Source organism: Vipera berus (genome assembly GCF_964194415.1).
Source record: "Vipera berus genome assembly, chromosome: 15".
NCBI lineage: Eukaryota > Metazoa > Chordata > Lepidosauria > Squamata > Viperidae > Vipera > Vipera berus.
The window spans coordinates 8,429,623-8,456,401 of NC_138218.1; the positions used below are offsets into that span (position 1 = coordinate 8,429,623).

At 46.8% G+C, this 26,779-nt stretch overlaps 2 protein-coding genes across 3 annotated transcripts in view; one reads left to right on the forward strand and one right to left on the reverse strand.

Moving 5' to 3' along the window:
* Positions 1 to 4,706: 4,706 nt before the first annotated feature.
* On the reverse strand, positions 4,707 to 14,231 carry NELFB (negative elongation factor complex member B). Its single transcript, XM_081339823.1, has 13 exons — positions 13,785 to 14,231; positions 12,224 to 12,387; positions 12,037 to 12,136; positions 11,625 to 11,855; positions 11,243 to 11,428; positions 10,382 to 10,494; positions 9,168 to 9,270; positions 8,150 to 8,245; positions 7,859 to 8,001; positions 6,809 to 6,915; positions 6,049 to 6,190; positions 5,575 to 5,683; positions 4,707 to 5,415 (listed from the first exon to the last, which is right to left on the reverse strand). Exons 1-13 carry the CDS (start codon positions 13,884 to 13,886, stop codon positions 5,275 to 5,277), a joined length of 1,737 nt encoding a protein of 578 aa, XP_081195949.1. The 5' UTR covers positions 13,887 to 14,231; the 3' UTR covers positions 4,707 to 5,274.
* Positions 14,232 to 21,763: 7,532 nt separating this feature from the next.
* CAMSAP1 (calmodulin regulated spectrin associated protein 1) overlaps positions 21,764 to 26,779 on the forward strand; it is a 29,000-nt gene continuing 23,984 nt past the window's right edge. The window contains exons 1-2 of one of the 2 annotated variants that reach the window (XM_081339778.1): positions 21,764 to 23,334; positions 26,023 to 26,185. In XM_081339778.1, the coding sequence (XP_081195904.1) occupies positions 26,023 to 26,185 (163 nt within the window). In that variant the 5' untranslated portion in view covers positions 21,764 to 23,334. Of the gene's footprint in view, positions 23,335 to 25,285; positions 25,456 to 26,022; positions 26,186 to 26,779 lie in introns of those variants that run through there. The other variant, XM_081339777.1, reaches the window with a different exon arrangement.

A 26,779-nucleotide genomic window follows, 5' to 3' on the forward strand; every position in this document is an offset into this window, starting at 1 on the left:
AGCCTCGACATAAGAAGAGAAAGCGTAGCAAGAAAAAGAGGAGTAAAACCCAGCGCGCCCATCTCGCGGTGCACGGCAGGAGCTGTTCCATTCATAGTCTTGACTCCAAAGGGTAAGGCTGATGTTTGCAAGGGAGACCAGAACCTTGAGTAACTCCAACTGACTTTGGAAAAAGGAGCAGAAGACTATCTCCCCACTTCTCCTAAGCCTGATCGAAGGCTTACCTAGGGACTCTCATGTTGGCTGCGGTCAGCTCCACCCACCTTGAAGGAACTTCTGGCTCTTGAAGGGCCTTCAAGGTGGTGATTTGGGTTTGAGTAAACATGACATTGCTGAAATGTTGTGTTTCGTTTCATCCAGGTTGCCGCCAGAAAGCGAAGACGGCACCACCAAGTTGTGTTGCAGCGGCAACGAGGACACTGGAAACGCATCTCCGGAGACAGACAACGTGGTGAGTGGGAGAAGAACCTGGATAACGTGTTGCTATTTCGGTATCCTTTGAAGCAAGCCGTGCTTAGTGTGAGGTGGAACGAGTATTCAATTCCTAGGTAACCATGGATATTGAAGAATATTGAAGCAGAGGTTGATCGTGTATATATATATATATTTTTAAAAATGCAGGGAGAGACCCATAATGCCAAGCTGGAGATTCAAAAGAAAAATACGCCCAGGAAAGGGAGAACGGAGAAATCAGAAAAACCTAAAGATGCTAGCAACAGCAGAGAAAACAAAAGGTAATATAAAGTCTTAACAAAAGCTAGCCATCTGCTTGCTGAAAGAATTACTTTGATAGCCAATCTGTGTACTTAAAATGCCCAGCTAGGTGGCAGTAGCTACCAAATTTTTGAGAAAGAAAGAAAGAAAGAAAGAAAGAAAGAAAGAAAGAAAGAAAGAAAGAAAGAAAGAAAGACTTGAAGGAGGGAGGGGGAATTAAGGAAGGAAGGAAGGAAGGAAGGAAGGAAGGAAGGAAGGAAGGAAGGAAAGAAAGAATGAGAGAAGGAAGGAGAGACTGAAGGAAGAAAGGAAGGTTGGACGGAAGGAAGGAATGAGAAGGGAGGGGGCAAGGGAAGGAGAGAGGGAGGATGGAAAGAATTATAGATGACAATAGAATGAAGAGGAATGGATAGAAAGATAGATAGATAGATAGATAGATAGATAGATAGATAACACAGACAGATATGGGTGATCATTAAGAAACCCCATTTTTAATCTGGTTTTTATAGGCAATGAAGGACAGCTAGGTTAATCTTTGTTGGCAAAAAAATATAATAAATCATTAGGCCTTTTTTTTTAAAAAAAATTGTCAGTTGGGATGGGGACAGGTGTTACCAAAGTCCCCTTGGCTTTTACAATTATGTAAGCTGTCTAGATTGTGGCAACCAACAGAAAAGTGATAGGAAGGATCCGCCAGCCCATCACCAACCCAGGACGACACAAACTGTGATTGTGTATTAAAAGTAGAGGGGACGACAGATTTGGAAAGCCATCGTATCCTTTTGCCTTCTGTCTTCCCCGCGCAGAAAAATAAAATACCCCAACGTTGTGGAGAAGAGGAAATATCAGACCGTCTCTGAATTCCAGTTTGTGTACCCAGGTAAATGAAAGAAAATCAAAGGTCTTAAGATTGCCTTGCATTCCTTCTCTCTCCCAAGAATCCTTCTCGGTGGCCTCCAAATTCTTTTTAATGGAGTTGCCAGCTCACCCCAGAACGTTCCTTCATTTCTCCTTGTTGTCCCTTTGATGGCTGTAGATCTGCAGACACCCCACCTTACATAGCTAAACCAGGCTGGCTGAGATTAACCAGAGTGGTGGACAAACTCAAGGCTGAAGGAACAAGAAACTCTTTTGAGTACCCATGTGACTTCTCCCAGCAAAAGGCAGGAAAGAAACAGATCGGTCAGGGAGGAGATTTAGGAAAGGCAAAACATCGGACGACAAAGGGCTCACACGCCTGCCGATTTCTTGTCTCCTTCCTCCTCAGGAAAATCGAATTTCCACTCCCCCCAGGAAAACACGAAGCAGAATTTGCGCTCCATCTACCAGGGAAAAGTCGATCCGAAGCCACCCAGGTCAACTCAGCTGTCGGTCTGGATGCCTCACTATCGGTGGGACATGCGCAAATCCCAAAGGTATCTGCTCCTGTAGTCCCGGCTCAGCGGGGTTTTGTCTGATCACGGCCCATAAAAAGTGATTTTCTTGCAGATGTTTCATGACCCAGCTAGGGAGCATCATCAGTGTTAGAAGGGAATAAGGTTTGTGGAGAGGAGGAGGAGGAGGACGACTGTGGGGTCCTTAGTGCTCTCTGAGCTTGGTGGTTTTCTTGCAGACGTTTCAATACCCAAGTAGGTAACATCATCAGTGTTAGAAGACAGTGGAGTTTGCAGAGAGGAGGAGGAGGAGGACTGTGGGGTCCTTAGTGTTCTCTGAGCTTGGTGGGGTTTTTGCAGACGTTTCACGACCCAACTAGGTAACATAACCAATGCTGGGAGGGAGTGGCGTTGTTGCATTCTCTTCCAGCACTGATGGTGTTACCTAGTTGGTTAATAAAACGTCTGCAAGTAAATAACTACCGGTAAGCTCAGAGCGTACGAGGGACCCCGTAGTCCTCCTCCTCATTCCCACAAACCCTCAACCCGATCCATTCCTTTTACACGGGTGACTTCAAAAAAGCAGATTGACCCAAATCCTATCTCCATCTAGGATGAACTGCCAGCCTCTCGTTTCGCCATCTTTCCCTCCCTCCTTTTTCGCCCCCAGGGGAAATGCCGCCGCAGATGCCAACTGCCCAGTTGGCAGTGAATTCCTGAGAAGGAACCCAAGTCACGCCCTCAGAAGCCTGACCTGCAAGATCAACAAACTGGTCCTGGTGAACGAAAACGACCGCGCGCCGGCTAGGAATACCCCGTCCATCCCGACCATCAACTCTTACTTCCCCCACTTGCAGCATCACCCGGTCTCTGAAAAAGCCGGGCCCTTGACCGAAGCTTTCCAGAAGTCAAAGCGTCGCTCGGCCAAGAGAGACGAACGGGTTGAGCAGCAGCCAGCCGCAGAGGCTTGGAGCAAACTCCGGGGCTTCCCTGCTCCTCTGAGAAACTCCCCCAGGTTGAGGCCCATGTCGGCTAAGGAACACCAGGAGAAACCAATGGATCAGATGCTGGCCAGGAAAAGAATCCCCAGTGAGAAGCTAGCTGGAAAAGAAAGAGGAGACGCCAATAGGGCCAGGCTGGATACGGACGGCATCCCTCACACGAAGAGCGCCATCGTCATCCCCACCATCAGCCAGTATCTTTCCAGCGAAAACCTAAACACACAGGGCCTTCCCTTGGGGTGGAAAACCGCCACCCAGTTTCTGGCAGAGATAAAAATGCCCGAGGGAATTCCGATAGATGGTTCCCAGGGGGAATTGGGACCCAGTTCCTTTCTGGCGGCCTTGGGCACCAGCCCAAAAGACGAAACCTGCCAGACGGGTGCCGGCCAGCCAGATCGAGCCGAGCCAGCGAGAGGCGTCAACGTTGGGGATGCTGGAGACCTTGAACGGGGACTCAACGCAACGGAGTGAAAAAAGGAAGAAAAAAGAAAAAAAAAGGAAAGTTTATTCTGTGATGCTCTTTTCAAAGAGAACTGATCCGTTGGATGCTAAGCTGCCCAGAATGCACGCTGGGGGGAAAGGGTACCTTCCCACGGGCATCCGGGCAGGCAAGTGGAGGGCTCCCGTTTGAAAAATGCCTTCAATATGGAGTTTTAAAACCGGAGTTTCCCCCCAGCTCTGGAAGTTTGCTTGAATGGAGAAGATTGTAGCAGAGGATACTGGGTTGCTAAAAGGGGGAGGAGGAGGAGGAAAGAAAGAAGAAAGAAAGAAAAAAAGAAAGAGAGAGAGAGAGAGAGAGAGAGAGAGAGAGAGAGAGAAAGAAAGAAAGAAAGAAAGAAAGAAAGAAAGAAAGAAAGAAAGAAAAAACGAAACAGAGAAAGAAAAATAAAAAGAAAGAAAGGAAGGAAGGAAGGAAGGATGGATGGAAGAAAGAAAGAAAGAAAGAAAGAAAGAAAGAAAGAAAGAAAGAAAGAAAGAAAGAAAGAAAGAAAGAAAGAGAAAGAAGCTGTTGCTGATAATAGCTCCTTTTGCTGGAAATGTTAAGACTCTGGGGGGACTTTAGGCATCTCCCTGCAAATGTCTCAGTGTCTCTTCAGTGTCTTGGTTTGGAGACGTGGCTCATTAAAGCTTTCAGCAACCTGAAACTGACCTAGTTTCTACTTGATTTTTGCAAAGTTTGGAAGCATTTCTTTGTCCTTATTGCTAACATAATCCGGTAAGAACAGAAGCGTCTAAAGAGAAAAGAAACATGGTTTCTCTCTGGCACTGCCAGCTTGGGGTGTGTGTGTGCACAGCAAGGCTTCCTAGTTGTCCCCCACTTTGGAGGGGTGCATGTGTGTGTGTGTGGGGGGGGGGGGTAGAAGGCGCAATTTATAACAGAATGACAAGATCTGGAAGGGACCCAAGATCTGGAAGGGAAGATCTGGAAGGGACCTTCTAGTCCAGCCCCCTGCTCAAGCGGGCGATCCCTATACATTTCAGACAAGTGGCTGTCCAGTCTCTTCTTCAAAACCTCCAAGGGATCCAGTTATGGCGGATGCAAAGAGTAAATCAACCACAACGAAAGAGGGGAAGAAGAAGAAGAAGAAAAGGAAAAAAAGCAAATGCCAAAACAGAGGCAGGGCTTGGAAAGTTTATTTTTTCCTACCCTAGGAAAAACCAAAAAACCAAAACCAGAAAGGAGTGAACAATTTATCCCCACCTTCTATCGTTCGTTTTGTGCGTTTCCTATATGCACACAAGAATACACGGGGGTTTGGTTTTATATATATATATATATATATATTTTACAAAAATAACATCTGGATTTAAACCTGCCCTGCCCCTTCGGGGCTAATCCAGAGATCCCTAAATCAGGAGGTCTACAACCTTGGCAAACTGAAGACTTGTGGACTTGGGCAAACCGGGCTGGGCTGAGGGATGCTGGGAGTTGAAGTCCACAAGTCTTCCAAGTCGCCAAGGTTGGGAGAGACCCCTGCCCTAAGCGATCCTCCCCCTCGAAACAACGACAACGACAACCCACTCTCTTTAACTGTGCAGCACCCTTCCCGGGAGACACCCACACCATGAGGCGAGGTGCGGAACAGGCACCTGACCATGTCCCAAGCAAGCTCGGTATCCAACCTTTGTTTCCCCCCCCCCCTCCCCACGCCAGGAAAGAGCCTGGCTCTCCCAGAAGGGTGCGTCTAGGGTGGAGCCGGGGTAGAAGAGACTGTTGGGAGGGGCAAATCCATCGGTGGAGCCTCAGCTTCTGGCACGGGGCTAGGTTTGCGGACTTCCAGTTTCTCGCCCAGCTGGTTGTAAAGCTCTTTCACCGCTTCGCTGCTCTGTTCCGAGGAGAAATTTTATTTTTTTTATTTTTTTAAAAAAAGATGGTAAAAAAAATCACCAGCCTGGAGGAACAGCAGCGCTCGAGTTACGAGCACCAATTCAGCCCCAAATTCATCCCTCCCCCACCACCACCACACACTCTTCCCGCCTCCTACCTGCTTGGTTGGTTCCAAGGCCTTCTGCAGCGACTCCAGCCTGGCAGGGAACACTTTGTGATGGAGGTGAAGCAGCAGCCTCAGCAGGTGCCGATGGACGTTGTCCTTCCTGGGACGTGGTTTTGAGACAGACTGTGGGTGGCCCGCTTTTGAAGCCCTGCAGCTTCTCCCAATCAGAAGGCCTAGCTATCTTCCTTTGCTTCTTTCTCCTTCCTTCCTTCCTTCTCTCCCCTAAGTTGCCTTGCCTTTCCTTTCTTTCCCTTTCCTTCCCCCCACAACCTTCCTCTCCTTCCCTTTCTCTCCCCTAGACTCTTTCCTTGCCTTCCTTCCCCTTCTTTCCTTTCCTTTTTCCTTCCTTCTTCCCTCCCCCCCCTTTCTTCCTCCCCTTCTCTTCCCTTCCTTTCCCCCCCACCTCACTTCCTGAGGCAAGATAAGAAATACGGTCACCTTCTGGAAAGATAAGACAAGCGTTACCTGGGGCAGGCCGGCAGGAAGAAGCAGTCGAAAAGGACAGCGCAGAAATCGTCCTGCCCAAATTCGTCGGCCAGCAGGGTGAGGTTGCCTGTGAAGAGGTGCAGGAAAATGTCCCCAAAGGCCAGGTCGTTGAAAGTCTCCGCTGCAAAAGGAAGAGAGAGAGAGAAAGAGAGAGAGAGAGAGAGAGAGAGAGAGAGAGAGAGAGAGAGAGAGAGAATATTTGTAGCTCAGGGTTGAAATGAGGGCTCCTTGGTGCAATCTTGGAGAGCACCAAGGACCCTCACCGTATGGTCTTTTAGGGAGACGGGACCCCCCCTCCCTCCCTCCCTCCCTCCCAAGTGGAAAAGGGCTGAGACAGTTGTGAGAATTGATCACAATAAGAATCGCCATCCATAATTTTGAAGGTGGAAAGCAGGGCGTGCAGAAAACAGAACCGGGAGAGATTTTGGCGGTGGGGGAAGCCAACGGTGGGATTCAGCCGGTTCCCACCCACCGGTAGCTAATTTTTTTTGTTGCCCAGGCCCAGAATGAACTTCCGGAGGCGGCATCCCTACAGAGAACCGGAGGAGGAGGAGGAGGAGGAGGAGGAGAGAGAGGGTGGTGGAATCCACAGCGGATTGCACCACAATGTCGTCTTTTTTTAATTTGTTTAGTCTTGCAATTTCTTCCTGGCTTAAAGAGGCAGCAGCAATGCCAGGAGGATGCTTGGCCTGTATCCTGCCTTTTCGCTGAGATAAGGACACGGGAGGAAGGGACTTACTCAGGGTTGGGACCAAGCGAAGCAGGGCGTTCTTGTTCCTTTGCTTGGTGATGTGGAGCACGTAGTAAAGGCCCACCTCACAGGCGATCCGCTGTTCTTGGAGAAATCTGGGACACGCGAGAAAGAGCTTCCGCTGCCGTGTTTGTTTGTTTGTTCCTTCATTCGTTTGCTCATTCATTCATTCGCTCTCGGTCATCTGCTCGTTTCTTCACTCACGCACTCACTCATTGTCCCAAAGTCACCCAGCTGCATTTCATGCCTTAAGGTGGGACTAGAACTCACTGTCTCCTGGTGATTGGCCCAAAGTCACCCAGCTGCATTTCATGCCTTAAGGTGGGACTAGAACTCACCGTCTCCTGGTGATTGGCCCAAAGTCACCCAGCTGCATTTCATGCCTTAAGGTGAGACTAGAACTCACCGTCTCCTGGTGATTGGCCCAAAGTCACCCAACTGCATTTCATGCCTTAAGGTGAGACTAGAACTCACCGTCTCCTGGTGATTGGCCCAAAGTCACCCAACTGCATTTCATGCCTTAAGGTGGGACTAGAACTCACCATCTCCTGGTGATTGGCCCAAAGTCACCCAACTGCATTTCATGCCTTAAGGTGGGACTAGAACTCACCGTCTCCTGGTGATTGGCCCAAAGTCACCCAACTGCATTTCATGCCTTAAGGTGGGACTAGAACTCACCATCTCCTGGTGATTGGCCCAAAGTCACCCAACTGCATTTCATGCCTTAAGGTGGGACTAGAACTCACCGTCTCCTGGTGATTGGCTCAAAGTCACCCAGCTGCATTTCATGCCTTAAGGTGGGACTAGGACTCACCGTCTCCTGGTGATTGGCCCAAATTCACACAGCTACATTTCATGGCTAAGGTGACACTAGAACTCACCCTCTCCTGCTGTCTAGCTAGGTGCCTTTACCACTTTCCTCCCCTCTTCATGCCCTTTTCTAACTCCCAATTCTCAGTGGGCCCAGCTTCTTCAGCCCTGCTGAGCACCAGGTTTTGACTGATGGGACAAAAAGTTCCCAAACTGACATTGACTCACTTTGGAAACAACTCGGGGATGGTGCTGGGGTAAGAAGCTGGACCTTTTTCTTCTGAAGGCAGCTTCTGATCCACGGTGAAGGTGTAGTCGTCCACCACGAAGGCCATCAACATGGGCAGAAATTTGGTGATCAAGTCCACCTCCTGAGAGACAGAAAGGCAGCGGAAGGTCGCCTAATCTTATCCCTAAGGTCTTTCTGGGCAGAGCATCGTCCATTCAGAAGAACACAACTCCTAAGGAAGGAACGGACCTTGGGGCGCATCAGTGACGGCGTTCCCAGTGGTCGCTTACCAGTTTGGGTTCTTTGAAGATCTGGCTGTCAATCACATCCCAAGCCCCTTGTCCCAGGGACAGCATCCTCAGAAGTAGTAAGAGTTCTGGGCTTTCCTGAAAATTTAGAAGACGAAGAAGAGCTGGATGGGACCTCGGAGGTCTTCTAGTCCAGCCCCCTGCTCAAGCAGGAGAACTTATACCATCTCAGACAGGTGATTGTCTACTCCAGGGGTAGGCAACCTTGGCTCTTTGATGACTCGTGGACTTCAACTCCCAGAATTCCTGAGCCAGTGTGAGGGAAACTTTGGCCCCCCTCATGACTCGTGGACTTCAACTCCCAGAATTCCTGAGCCACCATGGCTCAGCACGGAAACCTCTCCCTTTCCCCTCAGCATGGCTGGCTCAGGAATTCTGGGAGTTGAAGTCCACAAGTCATAAAAGAGCCGAGGTTGCCTACCCCTGGACTAGTCTCTTCTTTAACAACATTGGGCATGGAAGCAGCAACCCCCAAGTGAATTCTCCGGATGCTAAAATCCATTGGGCCAACTAAGCGTTCAACGGACAGATGAAAAATAAGCTACGATGGCTGCAGCAGCATTCAGAACCGACCCCGATGTGACGTCGCAATGCAAAGTCCACCCTTTGTAATTGTGTTGCAGGATTCCACAACCGGTGGGAAGAGTTTAAGGTGCATTTCATCATTTATCCCACAGGGCCAATTCTATCCAGAGGATAATGTTGTCTAACTTTTATGAGGACCCAGATTGTTGGGGGCAATTAAGCTGACTTTGTAATAATGCCGCTTGGGTGTGTGTGTGAAAGCCCTAATAAGCAGGCATATACATAGAATGAAGGCTACTGCTAAGCTTGTAAGCCGCCCTGAGTCTTCGGAGAAGGGCGGGATATAAATGGAATTAAAATAAATAAAATATACATAGAATGAAGGCTACTGCTAAGCTTGTAAGCCGCCCTGAGTCTTCGGAGAAGGGCGGGATATAAATGGAATTAAAATAAAATAAATAAATAAATAACTTACCCTGGGTAAGACTTCTTGACCGATCAGCTCCTGCAAATGCCGGATCGTGCTCAAAACCAAGGTGTTAATGGCAAACGGATCGCACAAGATCATCGACAGGTCCCTAGGGAAGGAGAGAAAAACAAACAAACGCATCAAATGGACATTTGCAAGCAAGCTACTTTACACACACACACACACACACACACACACACACACACACACACATATACACACACATGAGAGAGCGCACGCGCGCGAGAGAGCGCTTTTATTAGTTTTTATAGGGTTAGGGATAAGGTGGGGTTGGGATTAGGCTTGGGGATGGGGTTTTTCCAAATAACATTTTCAATATTTAGCAAACAGCATAATGTCTGGGGTATATGTATTTAACTAACAATAATAGATATAGTTAATTATCATAAACAATGTTAATTAATGCTATCTCCAGATCTCTGTCTTTGTCTCCTCTCTCTCTCTCTCTCTCTCATCTCTGTCTGTCTGTCTATCTATCTAATCTGTCTATCTATCTAGCTAATCTGTCTATCTATCTAGCTAATCTGTCTATCTATCTAGCTAATCTATCTAATCTGTCTATCTAATCTGTCTATCTGTCTTCTATCTAATCTCTGTATCTATCTATCTATCTATCTATCTATCTATCTATCTATCTACTTATCTATTTATCTATCTACTTATCTATCTATTTATCTATCTAATCTATCTATATCTATCTATCTTATCTATCTATCTACTTATCTATCTATCTATCTATCTATCTATCTATCTATCTATCTATCTATCTATCTATCTATCTATCTATCTCTGTCTTCTATCTAATCTCTGTCTATCTAATCTCTTTCTCCCTCTCTAATCTCTTGTATCTGTGTCTTCTATCTAATCTAATTTCTTTTTTAATTTTTGTATCCTGTATTTTTATGTGCCCTGTTCACCGCCCTGAGTCCTTCGGGAGAAGGGCGGTATACAAATATAATAAAATATAAATAAATATAAATATATATATATACACTCAAAATTACATATGGACCCATCTCTACCTACATAGAAAAGGTCCAACACCAGTTCCAATCCAGGCAGTTTGAGAACAAAGCCTCCAAAGGAAACACAACAGCCGATTCCCCATTGCTGACGCATGGCGTTTCGTGAATGGGTTTTAATCGTTTTTGCAGCGGGAAAAAGCCTCTAGGCCTGCCTCCAGATCTTGCAGCACTTACCCCAACACTTGCTCTTGGGCCTTTTTCACTCCGTCGAGGAAGCCCTGCAGCTCCCGCGCCCGCTTGTTGTCCACAAACTTTTCCCGAATGCAAGCGTCGAGGCACCAGGTAAACTGCCAAGGGAGCAAAAAAAAAATCTTTTGAAAAAGATTTGACGTAATGTGTGAACAGGAAGAAAGATGGCCAGCTCCTGAAAGAATGCAGGCAGCTGGGAAGGGAAGCGGTGAGGCTAGAAAGCTGGAGACGGTGAGTTCTAGTCCCGCCTTTGGGCATGGAAGCCAGCTGTGTGACTTTCGGCCCATCGCCAGGAGACGGTGAGTTCTAGTCCCGCCTTAATCATGAAAGCTGGCTGGATGATTTAGGGCTAAATATCAGGAGACAGTGAATTCTAGTTCTACCTTAGGCATGAAAGCCAGCTGTGTGACTTTGGGCCAATCTCCAAGAGATGGCGAGTTCTAGTCCCACCTTAGGCATGGAAGCCAGTTGGGTGACTTTGGGCCAGGCCCTCCCTCTCTTTCTCTCAGACCAGCCCACCTCACAGGGTCGTCGTTGAGCAGAAAACAGGAGGAGGAGGAATTTGTGTCGGATATGTTTGCTGTTTTGAGTTCTTTGTAAGAAGTAGAGAAAGACCGAATACAAATGAGTAAAAAATTAAACATAGGTTTCTTTTTAGATGGAGTGGCCTGTTTTCAGCCCGCAGCAATCCCCGCTTAGTTTGGGAAGGGGGACAATCTTGACAGGCGAACAAGCTTTCTCTCAGCCAGGATATTTTTTTGCGGGGGGGGGGGGGATGGGAGCAAAGCTCTATTGCTGCCGAAGGGTTGGAGAGTTCCACAGCCGTCCCGTTTCTTGCGTCGGTACCTTGTGGCAGGGGTCCACTGTGCAGATCTCGCTGATGTCCAGATCGTGGAGCGACATCAGGAGCTCCGCCCTCAACGTGCAATAATGGACGTTCCGCGTCCGAAGGAAGAGCGTCCGGAGGAACTGGAGCACCATGTCGTAGAGCTTCACGTTCTTCCCGATCATCTGGGTCAGCTTCTGAACCACCTTTGAGAAAAAAAAAAAAGACACAGCAAGATTCTGAATGCCTCCAGCAATCGGGGGGGGGGGAGAGGGGAGGGGAGAGAGAGCAAAAGGGGGGGGGGCTTCCATTCTTTTGCGGTGGGAAAGTTCAAACTTTCCCCCCAAAGCCTCCAAGCTGGCGACCCAAACTACCTCCACACTCACCCTTCTTGGGGCTTACCTCTCCCTGCCGCCTCGTCTTAGGAGAAGGGCTGAAGAAGTTCTGCAGCACGGAGAGGTCGCTGCTGAATAAAGCGTTTTCCTTCTCCAGGATGTACTGCTTCAACAAGGGGGAGACCTCATCTCCAAACAGAGCCTGGTTATCTTGCCAGATCTGGCGTTTCACTTCCACGGCGCAGGCTTTATACAGGTCCTTGTCGGCCATCACCAGCTTCAACTTTTTTTCGGGAACCTGGGTTCAACAGCATGCCATCAGGAGCCAGTGGCAAAAAGGAGGGTCCCGCTTTGTACCGAATGTTTTCCCAGTTCTACTTCTGGAGCTCTGCCACGTTTCTACTGTTATCACCTAAGCAAACCACGGATTACCCTTTTACTATATACTCAGATGGCACCTAGATTAACCGTGTTTCTACCTTGGGCAAATGTTTCATGACGCACATCACCACTGGCTGAATGGACGGCATCTTTACCAGCGGGAAGCTTTTCTCCAACAGATCTTCTAGCTTTTTGTACCTGGGAGAAGAAAGGAGAAGACAGAGGTCCATTTTTTTTTTTTAGCCCGAGGTGCAGATCCCTTCTATGGTGGTCCGGCCAACCTACCTTTCGCTGGCCTTTCCTTCAGCGGCAATAGCCGAGACCCTCTCCAGGAGCTTCTCACGCAGTTCGTCAAACACCGACTGGTGGAACTCCAGCCTAGGAGTGCCATGGAGGTCCAGGAAAGGGAGGGCGGATTGAAGAGAGGGCAACAGGATGCCGTTTTCTGTCTGTCAAGATGGCACATGTGGGGTTCAAACGGATTAGGGCAGATCATTCTGACATTTCTCACCCACCACGAACAAGCAATGCAGGTCTGACTGAACTCCATCCCTGAGAACATAAGAATTACAGAGTTGGAAGGGACCTTGGAGGTCATCTAGCCCAACCCCACCCCCCACCCCCACCCCCGCTCAAGCAGGAGACGCCTAGCCTAGACCATTTCAGACACCACGGCTGTCCAGTCTCTTCTCGAAAACCTCCAGCGATGGGAGCACCCCACAACTTCTGGAGGCAAGTCTGGAAGTTAAAAGTTCACACATCTGAAAAGTTGCCAAGTTTGAAAAAGCCTTGCGTTGTTGTTATTGTTTTATCCTGTGTTTGTTTGTTTTTGTTTTTTTAAAAAAATATATTTTCCCCTTTGCAAAGAAAATAAATGCTGCATGGGGCTTGCTAGGGGGAAGTGGGGTGGGGAGAGCGCAGAGAAGAGGAAGGCAGTTCAAATATCTGGAGGCCATAAACCGACTAAAACCCATCCTAGATTTTCAGGCTGGGGAACCCCTCAAACCTGGCCAACCTCTTAGCCCTTGCACCCCAACGCAGCGCACGGCCGAATGCGCGGCTGGCAACCGACCCAGAGGCGTTGGGGAGAGATTTTATATAAATATATATATATAAACCTTTATTGTCAAAGTACAACATGTGTACATGTGTACATTGAGATGGGTTTTTATACTGTATTGTTTTATTGGGCGATGATTTACCGGTAATTCTCTTTTTAATTTTTGTATTTGTTATTTATATGTGCCCTGTTCACCGCCCTGAGTCCCTCGGGAGAAGGGCGGTATATAAATTTAAATAATAATAATAATAATAATAATAATAATAATAATAATAATAATAATAATAATAATAATAATAATAATAATAAAGCTTGTAAGCCGCCCTGAGTCTTCGGAGAAGGGCGGGATATAAATGGAATTAAAATAAAATAAATAAATAAATAATAATAATAATAATAATAATTAACTGAGCCTCCCCCCCCCCCGTGCTCTCTCCCCCCAACACACAGTGACAACAAACCCTCCATCCCACCACACCATGTGAACCAACTACACCACACACCGGTGTGTGTGTGTGTAAAAAATAAAATTAAAAAGAGAGTGTGTGTTTGTGGGAGGGGGGGTTTGGTAACCAGGCAGCTTGGCCCCCGGAACTGGCATGCTTTTCTTTTGCACCAGTGCTAAGCGTTAAACTCTTCCAGGTTTTGCAAGGCGTCGTGGGGAAATAAAAGAAAGACTCGGGAGCGCAGTTGCACGCTTCGCCCCCCGGGACTAGTCCACATGGCAACGGGAACGCGGAAGAGAGCCCACCGCCACCCCCGCTTCCCGGCCCCCTTTCCCTCTACCTGGAACTGCTCGATGGCCTTCAGGGGCTCCATGCAATTGGTGAGCGTCTCCTTCAAGTCCTCCCCGTTGGCCACCCCGAGCTCTTGCAAGCCGGCGAACATGATGCCAGGCTCCGCAGCCCGCGCGGGGTCCCGCCCGGCCCGTTAACGGCTGCGGTGCAACGGCCAAAGGCGCCCCCCAGCGGCCCCCGGTCCGCCGCTCTAGGCGTCCCGCCGGGAAACTGCGCCCGCCCGCGCCCTCGCCGAAGGTTCCGCTTCGCTTGGCGGGCCGAGAGGGACGTTGCCTCGTTCCGACCAAAATAAAAATATAAAAAATAAAAATTAAGCAAAAAAAAAGTCCCCCAAGCTGATTCCTTGGAGAAAATGGCATCGGCTTCCGTCAGAAGATTTAGCCCCGAGGCTGGTCAAGCACTTCAAATCAACTGCGGAAATAACTTTAGAATGGAATAGAACGGATCAGAAAAAAGAACAGAACAGAACAGAACAGAACAGAACAGAACAGAATAGAATAGAATATTGGATAGGATAGGATAGGATAGGATAGGATAGGATAGGATAGAATAGAATAGAATAGAATAGAATAGAATAGAATAGAATAGAATAGAATATTGGATAGGATAGGATAGGATAGGATAGGATAGGATAGGATAGGATAGAATAGAATAGAATAGAATAGAATAGAATAGAATATTGGATAGGATAGGATAGGATAGGATAGGATAGGATAGGATAGAATATTGGATAGGATAGGATAGGATAGGATAGGATAGGATAGGATAGGATAGGATAGAATAGAATAGAATAGAATAGAATAGAATAGAATAAAGAAATAGGGTAGGATAGGATAGGATAGACTAGACTAGAATAATAAAGGAATAGGGTAAGATAGACTTGAGTAGACTAGAATAAAGAAATAGGGAGGATAGGATAGGATAGACTAGAATAATAGAATAGGGTAGGGTAGGATAGGATAGGACTAGACTAGAATAATAAAGGAATAAAGTAGACTAGACTAGACTAGACTAGAATAAAGAAATAGTGTAGGATAGGATAGGATAGGATAGACTAGACTAGAATAAAGGAATAGGGTAGGGTAGGATAGGAATGGACTAGACTAGAATAATAAAGGAATAGGGTAGGATAGGATAGGACTAGACTAGACTAGAGTAGAGTAGAATAATAAAGGAATAGGGTAGGATACACTAGACTAGACTAGACTAGAACAAAGAGGATAGGGTAGGCTGGATAGGATAGACTAGACTAGACTAGACTAGAATAATGGAACAGAATAGAATAATAGGAAAGAATAGAACAGAATATAGAATAGAACATAGAAGAATATAGAATAATAAAATAAAATAAAAATAATAATGGATGCAATAGAAGATATATTAGCCAGGAGGCGGGGTCAATGTCCTCCGCTAATGTAGAGCTAGTCCCTCAACTTACACCAATTTATTTAGTGACCATTCAAAGTTACAACAGCGCTGAAAAAAGGCATTATGACCCCTTTTCTCACCCAGGGCGCTTGCAGCATCCCCTTGGTCACGTGATCAAAATTTGGATGCTTGGCAACTGATTCATACTTATGACAGTCCCAGCGTCACGTGATCTGCTTTGTGTGATCTTCTGACAAGAAAAATCAACGGGGGGGGGGGGGGGAGGGGAGGGGAGCCAGATTGCCTTAACCACCACCTTATTAACTGAACAGCTGCGGTGATTCGCTTAACAACTGTGGCATGAGTGGTCATAAAATGGGGCAAAGCCCACTTAACAAATGTTTCGCTAAGCAACAGAAATTTGGGGGCTCAGCTGTGTTCGTAAGTTGCTGAGCCCCCCCAAAGTTGTATTCTCAATAAACGAATTGAGGGAACAGGCTTGATTGTTCATTTCTAGGTTGGTTTTGGCTGTCGTTTTTGGTGGTTTCTTAGGATGCTTTTAACAAAGGAACTATAAATGAGTTTCCTTAAATGCCTATTTAGGATGTATTGTAGATGGATCTGGCTGGACGCAGCAGGATACTGGAGCATCTTTAGTTTTAGGGGTCCCCCCCACCACCCAGTGTCTTAATTATCTTTTTCTTTCCATTAGCCTGCCTGGACCAATAAGCCAGAGAGCAAATGAGGCATTCAAAATGCCCTGCCTGAAATTTCATGGTTGAAATCATCTCGACGGAACGAAACTTTGGGATGGTCCCTACTACGTAAAGTCTCCATGTCTTAACTAGCAATGCGCTCAGAACCAAAATCAACCATGTTCGTAAAATGGGTACTTGTGTTTACTTAATCTTAGGCTTGCCAATCTCTGATGTGGGCTGCCCTTTGCTTTTGCTTTTCTTCCTTCCGTTGCAATCCTGCTTTTCCTCCTGAAAAGTGCAATTGAAAAATAAAATAACAATGCTTACATGCCTCTTTCTTTCCTAAAGAGACAAAGTGACTTCATTTAAGGGCAAATTATCTGTCTGTCTGTCTGTCTGTCTGTCTCTACCTATCTATCTACCTACCTATCATCTATGTATAACTGTCTACCTATCCATGTTTTCCCTTCCTTCCTTCCTTTTTTCTCTTTCCTTTCCTTCCTTCCTTTCTTCTTTCCTTTCTTTCCTCCCTCCCTCCCTGCCTCCCAACCTTTCTCTTTCCTTCTTTCTTTCTTTTCTTTCTTCCTTTCTTTCTCTTTTTCTTTCTTTTCCTTCCTTCTTTCCTTCCTTCCTTCCTTCTTTCTTTCTTTCCTCCCTCCCTCCCTGCCTCCCAACCTTTCTTTCCTTCTTTCTTTTCTTTCTTCCTTTCTTTCTTTTTCTTTCTCTTCCTTCCTTCCTTCCTTCCTTCCTTCCTTCCTTCCTTCCTTCCTTCCTTCCTTCCTTCTTTCTTTCTCTTCCTTCCTTCCTTCCTTCCCTTTCCTTCCTTCCTTTCTTTCCTCCCTCCCTCCCTGCCTCCCAACCTTTCTCTTTCCTTCTTTCTTTTCTTTCTTTCTTCCTTTCTTTCTTTTTCTTTCTCTTCCTTCCTTCCTTCCTTCCTTCTTTCTTTCTTCCTTCCTTCCTTCTTTCTTTCCTCCCTCCCTCCCTGCCTCCCAACCTTTCTTTCCTTCTTTCTTTTCTTTCTTCCTTTCTTTCTCTTTTTCTTTCTTTCTTTTCTTCCTTCCTTCCTTCTTTCTTTCTTTCTTTCTCATTACCCTTTACATGCTCTGTGCATAGGCACGCTGCTCTATGCAAATTAGAAGCAGTGTTAAATATTTCATGGTGGAATTTACAAATTAGAGGACTCGGAGCACAATAGAAGATACTGCCCCTCCCTTCTCCCTGTCCCCTTCTCCATCTTTTCTTTCCTTCCCCCCCACCCCACCTCTCTCTCTTCCACCCAGGGGTCTGGCGGCGGACAGGCATTTTGGATTGATGATCCAGCCTCCTGAAGCAGCCAGGGGATTCAGGGGCAGCTCCCCTGAAGGGGAAACGGGAGGGGGCAGAACCCAACTCTCAGCTCCCAATTGCCCTTTGTCTGATTATCGTCTGCAACTCTTTGGCTCTTCTTTGGTAACCGTATCCAAAATGCTTGTCTTGCAATCTACAGCGGATCCCTTTATTTATTTTTAATTTTATTGGATTTATATACCGCCCTTCTCCCGAAGGACTCGGGGCGGTGTACAGGACAGTTAAAACACAATATACAAGGTTAAAAATAAATTAAATTAAATTAGCCCCAACAAGTAAATCACATTCTAAAAATTTAAAATCCCAATCCCTCAGTCCAGGCCGGCAAGCTCAAATAACCAAGTTTTCAGGTCCCGGCGAAAGGAGCGAAGGTCGGGAGCCATCCGGAGCTCAACAGGGAGCTGGTTCCAGAGGGCAGGTGCGCCCACAGAGAATTAAATTTAATGTCTGAGCTTGGTTATTTTCTTGCAGATGTTTCATTGCCTAGCTAGGTAACCTCATCAGTGTTACTTAGTGGGACAGCAAATCGTCTGCGAGCAAGCTCAGAGAGCACCAAGGAGTCCTTATTTCAATATATTCAAATATTCTGTTATTTTTAAAAAAATTAAAAAATTAAACGCGTGTTTTTTGAAACGCGTGTTTTGGCCAGAAAAAACCTCAGCTTCGGATCTCTTCTCCGCTAAAGAGAAAGCCACGAGGTGTGTAATTTTCAGCGTGACATATTTTTGCCGCTCCGTTACTATCCGGAACAGAACAACGGCAGGTAACTGAAACCTTCAGTGACTGCATGAAAACAGCTTTGGTGAAGAGATTTTTTCTCAGGCGTTCATTTGGTTCTTGGGATGTCAGTTTGCAAAACCATCATCACGGCGGTTGCCATGGGGACACCGGGTTAGGTGCTGAAGGGACCCTGCCATGTGCCTGTCTTCTCGTGACTCAGAGAATGCATGCCTGCCTCCACCGGCCACCCACTTATCTTCTATCGTGTCATAGCACACGCATCCCTGGGTACCCGGGGAGAGGGATTGGCCCATGACTACCGGGAAGGACTTGGAAACATGTGAATGAGGTACATGCACGGGGCTAGAGCATGAATATAATCAGAGTTCTATTTTCCTCTGACTTTGAGTAGGTGGAACTGGAGAGAATCAGAACAGGAGAATATCAGCTCCTGAATAATGTACCTTTAATGATGTGTGTTCATCATTAAGAGAACAGAGGGACAATGTGATCCAGGTTGCAAACTGGGAGACGGTGAGTTCTAGTCCCACCTTGGCCATGAAAGCCAGATGGGTGACCGAGGGCCAATCACCAGGAGAGGGTGAGTTCTAGACTTGCCTTAGCTACGAAAGGTGGCTGGGTGACTTTGGGCCAATCACCAGGAGACAATGAGTTCTAGTCCCACCTCAGGTACGAAAGCCGGCTGGGTAACTCTGAGCCAATCACCAAGACTGGACTGGGAGTTCTAGGTGACTGAACCAATCATCAGGAGACGGTGAGTTCTAGGCCCGCCTTAGGCAGGAAAGCCAGCTGGGTGACTGAGCCAACCACCAGGAGACGGTGAGTTCTAGTTCCGCCTTAGGCATGAAAGTCGTCCGGGTGACTTTGGGCGAGCCCCTTTCTCCGTCACCACAAGCCACCTCACATGGTATGGAAAATGGGAGAAAGGGATATTAGGTAAGATGGCTGCCTTGAGTTACTTATAAAAATATAAAGGCGTGTTGAGTTGACTGTGGGTGAAAATAATCCATCTTATTGGATCAAGCCTTGGCGATGCCAGTTTCCTTGACAACTGTTTGGAAGTGATACAATCTTGGGTTTTTCTGAGGGTCTCCCAAACCAGATACTCTGAAAATCCAAGCCTGCTTTGCTGGCCTGAGGTCGGTCAGGATTGACCTGTAAGCATCTCGAGCACTCTTCGCTGATGCAGCAATCTGAATCGCCTCTTTTTTTATTATTATTATTTCAGATGTGCTAAACCAGTCTTTCCGCATTCGGTAACATTCCTGTTCATCTGGGAGCGAGAGTATATGCAAAAAGCTACCCATCCTTTCCAGATAAGCCCCATTATGCAAAACCCAGGAAAAGGATAGCGAAGGAAAGAAGACGGCAAACCAGAGGACATCAGCAAGAAATAAGAAAAGAAACCCTAAGTAAATCTAGTTTACGGCAGCACCATTCGGCCTTCCGGTTTATTTGTCCTCGCAAATCATCCTCACTTCTCCCGGATCCACAAATGACTGAATGTCTCGGTCGTTTTAACGTTCTCACCTTTCTGTTTTCCAGGATCTCATCAACTTCATAAAATAGTAATTGTCTCAATCGTCCCTTTCCTCTTTCTCCTCCAACTGGAGCTGATCTTAAATTAACAAACAAACACGGAAGCAAGATTGGATCTAATTAGTACTTGGAAAAGCGCCAGCACGGCGAGAGAAATTCTAACACTTATCTGATATTTTACAAACATCTGTTACCTCCTTTGGTGGCAGGGTTGTTTCCCCCCCCTTTTTGATTTCCATCTGCCCATTCTGGAATGGAAAGAGATGAGAGTGTTTAGTTCTGGAATGGGAAGAAATGAAAAGAGTTTTTAAAGAATAAATACGACCTGGTGGCCGCAGCCATGACATTGCCAAATCAAGCTGTAATTCGGTGGTTACCTTGGCAACGTGGGAGACGCATCTGTCTGCTGTCCGTCAAACATAATGGTTAGGAGAGTTTATTACGCAATCCATCCTTCGGAAAAGAAAGGAAAACCAGATTAATCATACGGGGCATGTCGTGCAGCAACGCCCAAGAACGCAGCCACTGTTTCACGCAACTCAAGCTGATGTCCTTCTGCTCCAGGTTGCAAAAAGATTCATGGTGTCTCTGTATAATCATGCTTTTTCAACATTTGCATTCCTTTATGGAGCACAGTCTGTTCCTCTTAAGATTAACGGCTTCTTGAGCATCGCTTCGGGCACCACTGAAGCACCGAATCAGGGTGGACTTTCAACCTTGTTTGCACATCACTGGGGGGGGGGGAAAGGAAGGCATCACCCCCACAAAAGAGGAGTCTGATTTGTCCATAATTTCCAAGAGCTAATGTCTAGCTTGTATATATGGAAAACTTAGAAACCGCTAGTGAGCAGAATTAGGGGCTTCAAAGATCACGGGTTCTCTCTTCTTATGGATCTTAAACTGGACGTAAATTAGCACCGATGATGTTACCTCGTTAGGGTAATGAAACGTGTGCAAGAAAACAAGCAAGCTCAGTGAGCACCAAGGACCCCTCATCAACCACACAGTCCTTCTTCCAAGGGTTTGATGTCTTCCAAGTCGATGACTCTCATCTATTACATTTCCAAAGGCACCAGATACCTTCAAACAGGCCAGGATTCAAAGTTGAAATTTAATTAAAACCTGAAGAGTTACAAAATTGCTGTAAACCTATCAGGGTCCCTCCTGGATAAAACAAAGAAATAAAAAAAAGTTGAGAATTTACTCAACCAGATTGTTATCCTTTTTGACCGGGAAGAGAAGGCCAGATCTTGAGAAGACCTATAAGCAGATATCTAGCAATAGATCAGGAGAACTCTGGAAGCCAGAGAGCCCAATTAAAGCCGCATCAAAAAGGATGCATGAAGAACCTAAAGGAATTTCTGGACTGAGGGATTTTAAATTTTAAAGTATTTAATTAAATTATATTAAATTATATTAAATTAATTTTAAAATTTTAATTTTATTGTTATTATGAATTGTGGGCCTGTACTAATTTAATTCCATTTTATTTTTTTTGTACTGTTTTAACTGCCCTGTGAACCGCCCTGAGTCCTTCGGGAATAGGGCGGTATATAAATCCAACTAATAAATAAATAAATAAATAAATTCCTCCTGCTTCCTTCTCAGCCCAGAGCTTGTAAGTTTGGTCTTTGACCGCAATAAATTGGAATTAAATTGAGCTTGTAAGAAGATTCCGTTTTGGTGCACACCTACGTCGATTACAATGTAGACAGCTCCAGAGATGCCGAGCATGAAATGATCCGAAATGCAACTTGATTAAATATAGCTTCTGGGGTTTCTTTTGCAAAGAATGTGGCAGACCCATTTACAAAAGCTACCTTGCTCCAATCCAGATTGGTTCTGAGCACTCCCTGGGAGAGATCCTCCCTCTACCAGAGATGAGTCTTAAAGATAACAGAGCTGCATGTCAACCTCACCCTTTTTCAAGACATGTGGCTAAGCATTTTTCAGCCCCGCCCTGCAAGAAACAAATCCTTGTTTATCAGGATGGAAGGAATGCCCCCACTCAACTTTTGGGCAAGGCAAACGAGGGCGTATTGCTCTCTTCTAACTAAATTTGTGGATCCTAAGCAGATTCTGTGGAGTTGTTCCTATCACGATAGCGCAGAAGTGACACGATAGCCATGTTCCAGTCTCTCAGGGGCTGCCACAAAGAAGAGGGGGTCAACCTATTCTCCCAAGCACCTGAAGGCAGGACGAGAAGTAAATGATGGAAACGTAATCAAGGAGAGAAGCAACCTTGAAATAAAGAGAAATTTCCTGACAGTGAGAACAATTAATTGGTGGACCGGTTTCCCTTCAGAAGGTGTGGGTGCTCCATCACTGGAGGCTTTTAAGAAGAGACTGGACAGCCATTTGCCTGCATTGGTCTAGGGGCTACTGTTTGAGCAGGGGGTTGGACTAGAAGACCTCCAAGGTCCCTTCCGTTACTCTGTGTGTGACCTAAGGGTCTCTAACTACCGTTATCTTTTTGCGTGGTCTTATTACATTTATATCAAGCCTAATAAAAGATTGGACAGCCATGTGTCCAGAATAGTATAAGGTCTCCTGTTTGAGCAGGGTTTCGAACTATTTCCCCAGCTGGTTGCAACGTCTCATTTTTCTTCCTGGATGATGATAATATTAAATTTATACGCTGCCCAACTCCAGCTATTAAAACGTATTCCATTTATTAAATTTATATGCCACTGAAACTTTTTGATGTCCTAAAAAAAACAGATCCCAGGCCGTTTATAGAGACTCAATATGTCTATAATACAGTCCAACATTTCAGGAGATTTACAAGCAAAACATTTTAAAAAAAATAAAATTAAAAAGCAGGGATGGTACTTAACAGCATTTACCCTCTGTACGTTGGCATCCACAAAATTTATTCTAGCATCTGACTAAACTTAATTTAAACCCCTTTCTTGAAAGAAAAATTCCTCCTATGGAAAATAATTAATATTTATTTGGCAATACAGCTTCTCTAGTAATTATTCAACCTCTTAAGTGTCACAAAAACTCAAATAAACAATCCCTAATCAACATACTATAAATTATTATTTTGCATTATGCCGTATTCTGCCTGGAAATAAAAAAAAATACCCTTCATATATATATATATATATATATAATATCATGAAACATCAGCTACCAAAATTAATATCTCGTCGCCATCATCAATAAACACGTTGAATATGGCCTTTAACGGGGTGAAGCTCAAGCCCCGTTTCCCCCCGAGGGGCAATGGACTACAAACCCATCTCCCCCACCCCCCTACCCCTAGCCCAGCGGATGGGACTTGTGGTACCGGGCCTGCACATCAATCAAAACACCGTTCGGGCTGCTCATTGGCCCGAGCTTCCAGGAAGCCCCTCCTCCCGTTTCCGCCCGCTTGGCGGGTTTCGCCTTATTCCCTTGGAGACGGTTGCGAGGAAGAAGAGAGGCGGAGAGGGAGGGGGGGGGAAAGGGGAAGGAAGAAAAAAAAAAGAAAAAAAAAAAAAAAAAAAGCGCATGCGCGCCGAGGCGAGAGACGCTGGCGAGGCGACGCCGTGGCCGCTCCCCTTCGGTCTGGGGCGCCCGGTGACGTCGCTCGGCGCGCGCCCGAGCGCCCCGCCCCGCCCCTTCCCGGGAGAAGGACTGAGCATGCGCGCCAGCCCGCCCTTCCTTCCTCTCTCTCTCTCTGTCTCTCTATCAGCCGGGCTGCCCGTCGGGAGCGCGCCGCCCTCGTGCCCGCGCCCTCGTGCCCGCCTCGCCCGCCCGTCTCCGCGTCCCTCTGGGGTGGCCGCGGCCCCCTCCGGCCTGGGCGCGGCCTGCTCGGCGGCGATGGACTAACCCCGGCCGGGGAAAGGCCGAGGCAAGGTGAGGGGCGGGGGTCGCCGGAGGAGTCCTGCCCCCCCCGCGGGAAAAGGAGGAGGAGGAGGAGGAGGGGGGGTGCTTGGCACGACCCGACCCGGCTGCGTCCCCACGAGCGCCCAACCCGGGTTGCGTGCGCCCTCCCCACCCACGCCAGGCCCTGATTCCCACGATCCTGGTGGGGAGGGGGCGTCTGTCCAATGGATTCCCGCCCCCCCCAATAAGTGTTTCCCTCCCTAATTGGGAGAGGGGGGGGTTCTGCAAAACAGAGAGGTGGTGATTGGGGGGGGAGAAGGGCGATCGTGGCTTCTTTGGGGGGGAGGGGGCATCGTAAGGGGGAGGGGGGATCAAGGGGGGAGGGGGGGTTTATCATAAGGGGGGAGGGGGGGTCAAGGGGAGAGGGGGGGGTCTATCATAAGGGGGGAGGGGGGGTCAAGGGGGGAGGGGGGGTTTATCATAAGGGGGGAGGGGGGGGTCAAGGGGGAGGGGTTTTTTTATTCAGTGCATTCTCTCCCCCATAAGCGTCCGCCTAATTGGGGGGAGGGGGTTGGTGTGTGTGTGTGTGGGGGGGGGTTTCTGCAAAAAACACGCCTGCTGATCTTGGGGGGGGGTGATTTGGGGCAGGGCGATCGTGGCTTATTTTGGGGAAGGGGGGGCGACCGTTCGTGTGTAAGGACTGGGCTGGCCTTGCATTTTTGCTTTTTTTTTCCCTTCTTCCCCCCCTCCCCTCTTTTTCTTCTGCCCCCCCTTTAAAGGAGTGGGGAGCTTTAAAAAAAAAGTGTCACTTTCTATTGTCTTCAGCAACTTGCAAGGGGTGATTTGGGGGGGGGTGTTAAGGCCACGGTGGGGGGGGGGCTGATGGGGTGCAAAGTGGCAACCAGGGTGTGTGTGTGTGTGTGATTATTGTGTGCAGGGAGGGGGCCAGTGGGGCATTAGGAGGGAGGGGGCAGATCTAAGCCTGGAGGCTCACAATCAGAGGACCCTTATCAATTTCACCCTTTGTAAGTCACTTTCACTTTATTTTATTTTATTTTATTTTTTTCCCTTTCTCCTCTTTGGGAGCTTAAAAAGGGGGGGGGGAGAGAAACCACAATCAACACAAAGGCAAAACAAACAGGCTTCCAAGGCGTAGTTAAAACCAACCAAGCAAGCGATAAAAAGCAATAAAAAAAAGCCCAGTTGGAATTATGCAGAAATTGATTAGTTGGGCATTAAGGCAAGGGGAAGCTGGAGAAAAGGAAAGGGGTGTGTGGGGTGGTGGGGGTGGGGTGCGGGGATAGGATTGGTGTGATTTGTATATGTGGTGTGTGTGTGATTGTCTAGCAGAACTTTTTTAAGAACCCCACTAGGCCTGGGCTAGGTTTTAGGCAATGGAGGGTGACGGGTTAGCACAATAGAGAGTTTTTTTACTGTGTTTGGGAGAATTTCCTCCAGTCAAGAAAAGGCGATAGGACGGGTGTCTTCGTTTATTTGCATTTAAATAAATCGGGATATACGTCTTCTTTTATTTGCATTTGGGTACATTTCCAAAACCGGGGCTGGAATTAGGCACCTGGTTGTGGGAAGGAGAGGCGAGGGGAGGGGACTAAGCACACGTGAATGAGGATTGGGGGCAGATTGAGAATGAAGTAGGAGGCTGCTCATCCCTAAGGTCTCCATAAAGGAGAATATTTGTAGCTCAGGGTTGAAATGAGGGCTCCTTGGTGCAATCTTGGAGAGCAAGCACCAAGGACCCTCACCGTATGGTCTTTTAGGGAGACGGGACCCCCCCTCCCTCCCAAGTGGAAAAGGGCTGAGACAGTTGTGAGAATTGATCACAATAAGAATCGCCATCCGTAATTTTGAAGGTGGAAAGCAGGGCGTGCAGAAAACAGAACCGGGAGAGATTTTGGCAAAGGGAAGTGGTGGTGGTGAGGAGCTAGTGAGTTTGCAAAAAGAGAGAGAGAGAGAGGGAGAGAGAGGGAGAGAGAGGGAGAGAGAGAGAAGGAACTGGGCGATGGATGCAAAGCAAGGAGATCTCTTTTGTTGTCTTTGTTTTTTGGGGGGGGTGGTGGTCAAGCCTTCTAACGGGAAAGGTGGATTGAGACTCCTTTCCTTTGATCACCCCCAAACATGCCAGCAGAAAAGGTAAGAGGTTTTTGTTTTTTTGTACTATTTTTGCTTATTCTTGCTGAAAGTATTTGGAGCATCTGCTCCTTTCAGCCAGCCGCTGATCCCTCGTAGGAGTAAGGACGAAGGAAACAGGAGGTGTTGCTCCTGGTGTTGGGGGGAATCGGGTGATAAATGTTCCCCTTCTGGTCAAGTGCTTTGGGCCTGTGCATATGATGAGAGGCGGCTTAAACTCATCAGAGCCGATATTTGCGGCAGAACGAGAGTGATGTGCAAGGATCCTGTAAAGCAGGATGAACGTGACTCCCCTTGCTGAGTTGGTGTGCTGGTTATCTTCTTTCTCTTTAAGTTTTGATTGTGTACAGAGCTTTGGGGTGGGTGGGTTTTCCAACCGAGCTTTGTTGTAATCCGTTATTATACCAAACCTTTACGATGAAAAAAATAAATAAATAAAAGCTCCCCCTCAAGTTTCTGGGATGACAGGAATCCGTCCTTGGATCACCCGCTCGAATATTGAACTGTCATTTCAAAACGTTAGGCTCTGTTTTTCTCTCTCTCTCTTTTTTTTTGTTGTTGTCATTGCAGATGGTGGATGTTGATGTTGGTGCTGGTGGAGATAACACCAGAAGAAAAATGGATGCTGTTACGGATAGTAGCGCTGAGATTGTTCCGTTGGAACTCTATGATTCATCCCGAGCCAAAATAGCTGCTAATCTACAGTGGATCTGCGCTAAAGCTTACGGAATAGGTAAAAAAATAAAATCCCATTGCAAAAATATTATTTTATTTCTTAACCTCTCCTCTCTGCCTTCTCGCTAAATGGGTTTGGAACTGTGCTTTTTTTTTTTAAAAAAGAAAAAACTGCAAATGTATAGAACTGCTTCCTTTTCCATGCTTTGCCCAGACCTCGGTGTACACCCCCTTTTCTTGTCATGAATGGCCTGTAGTTTTAAGTGCAGAACACCCTGCTGTGACCATCGTCGTTTTGTTTTTGTATCGCCAAGCTGTTCTCTCCCACGCATCATTTAAAAAGTCCTGCCGAGAACCCCAGCGTTTGTAGGACTTGACTTTGCAAGCCCTTTCGCTTTTTTGGCAGATGCCTGCTGCTGAGTTTCCGAGGGTTCCTAACTGGTTAAATATTTTTTTTTTTAAATAAAATCTGGTGGTACGCAGTCGGCCACCTTCCTTTAAAAAAAAAACCTGCAGCATTTGAATTCTAGAACAAAGTGGTGTGAAGACCACACATCCCTTTTGTGTGGGATTCTGAGCGGTGGGTATAATAATGAAATAAAAATAAAGGGAAGCTATTGATGGAAAACATCTCGGTGCTAAACTCCTGTGT

What these genes read in the sequence shown, in the direction of transcription:
- NELFB (XM_081339823.1), bottom strand. Translation starts at nt 13,886, where the DNA reads ATGTTCGCCGGCTTGCAAGAGCTCGGGGTGGCCAACGGGGAGGACTTG. An exon ending in GAAGGAAAGGCCAGCGAAAG is followed by an intron (nt 12,137 to 12,223) that starts GTAGGTTGGCCG and finishes TTCTTCTCCCAG; the next exon opens with GTACAAAAAGCTAGAAGATC. An exon ending in GTCAAGAAGTCTTACCCAGG is followed by an intron (nt 8,246 to 9,167) that starts GTAAGTTATTTA and finishes CTAAATTTTCAG; the next exon opens with GAAAGCCCAGAACTCTTACT.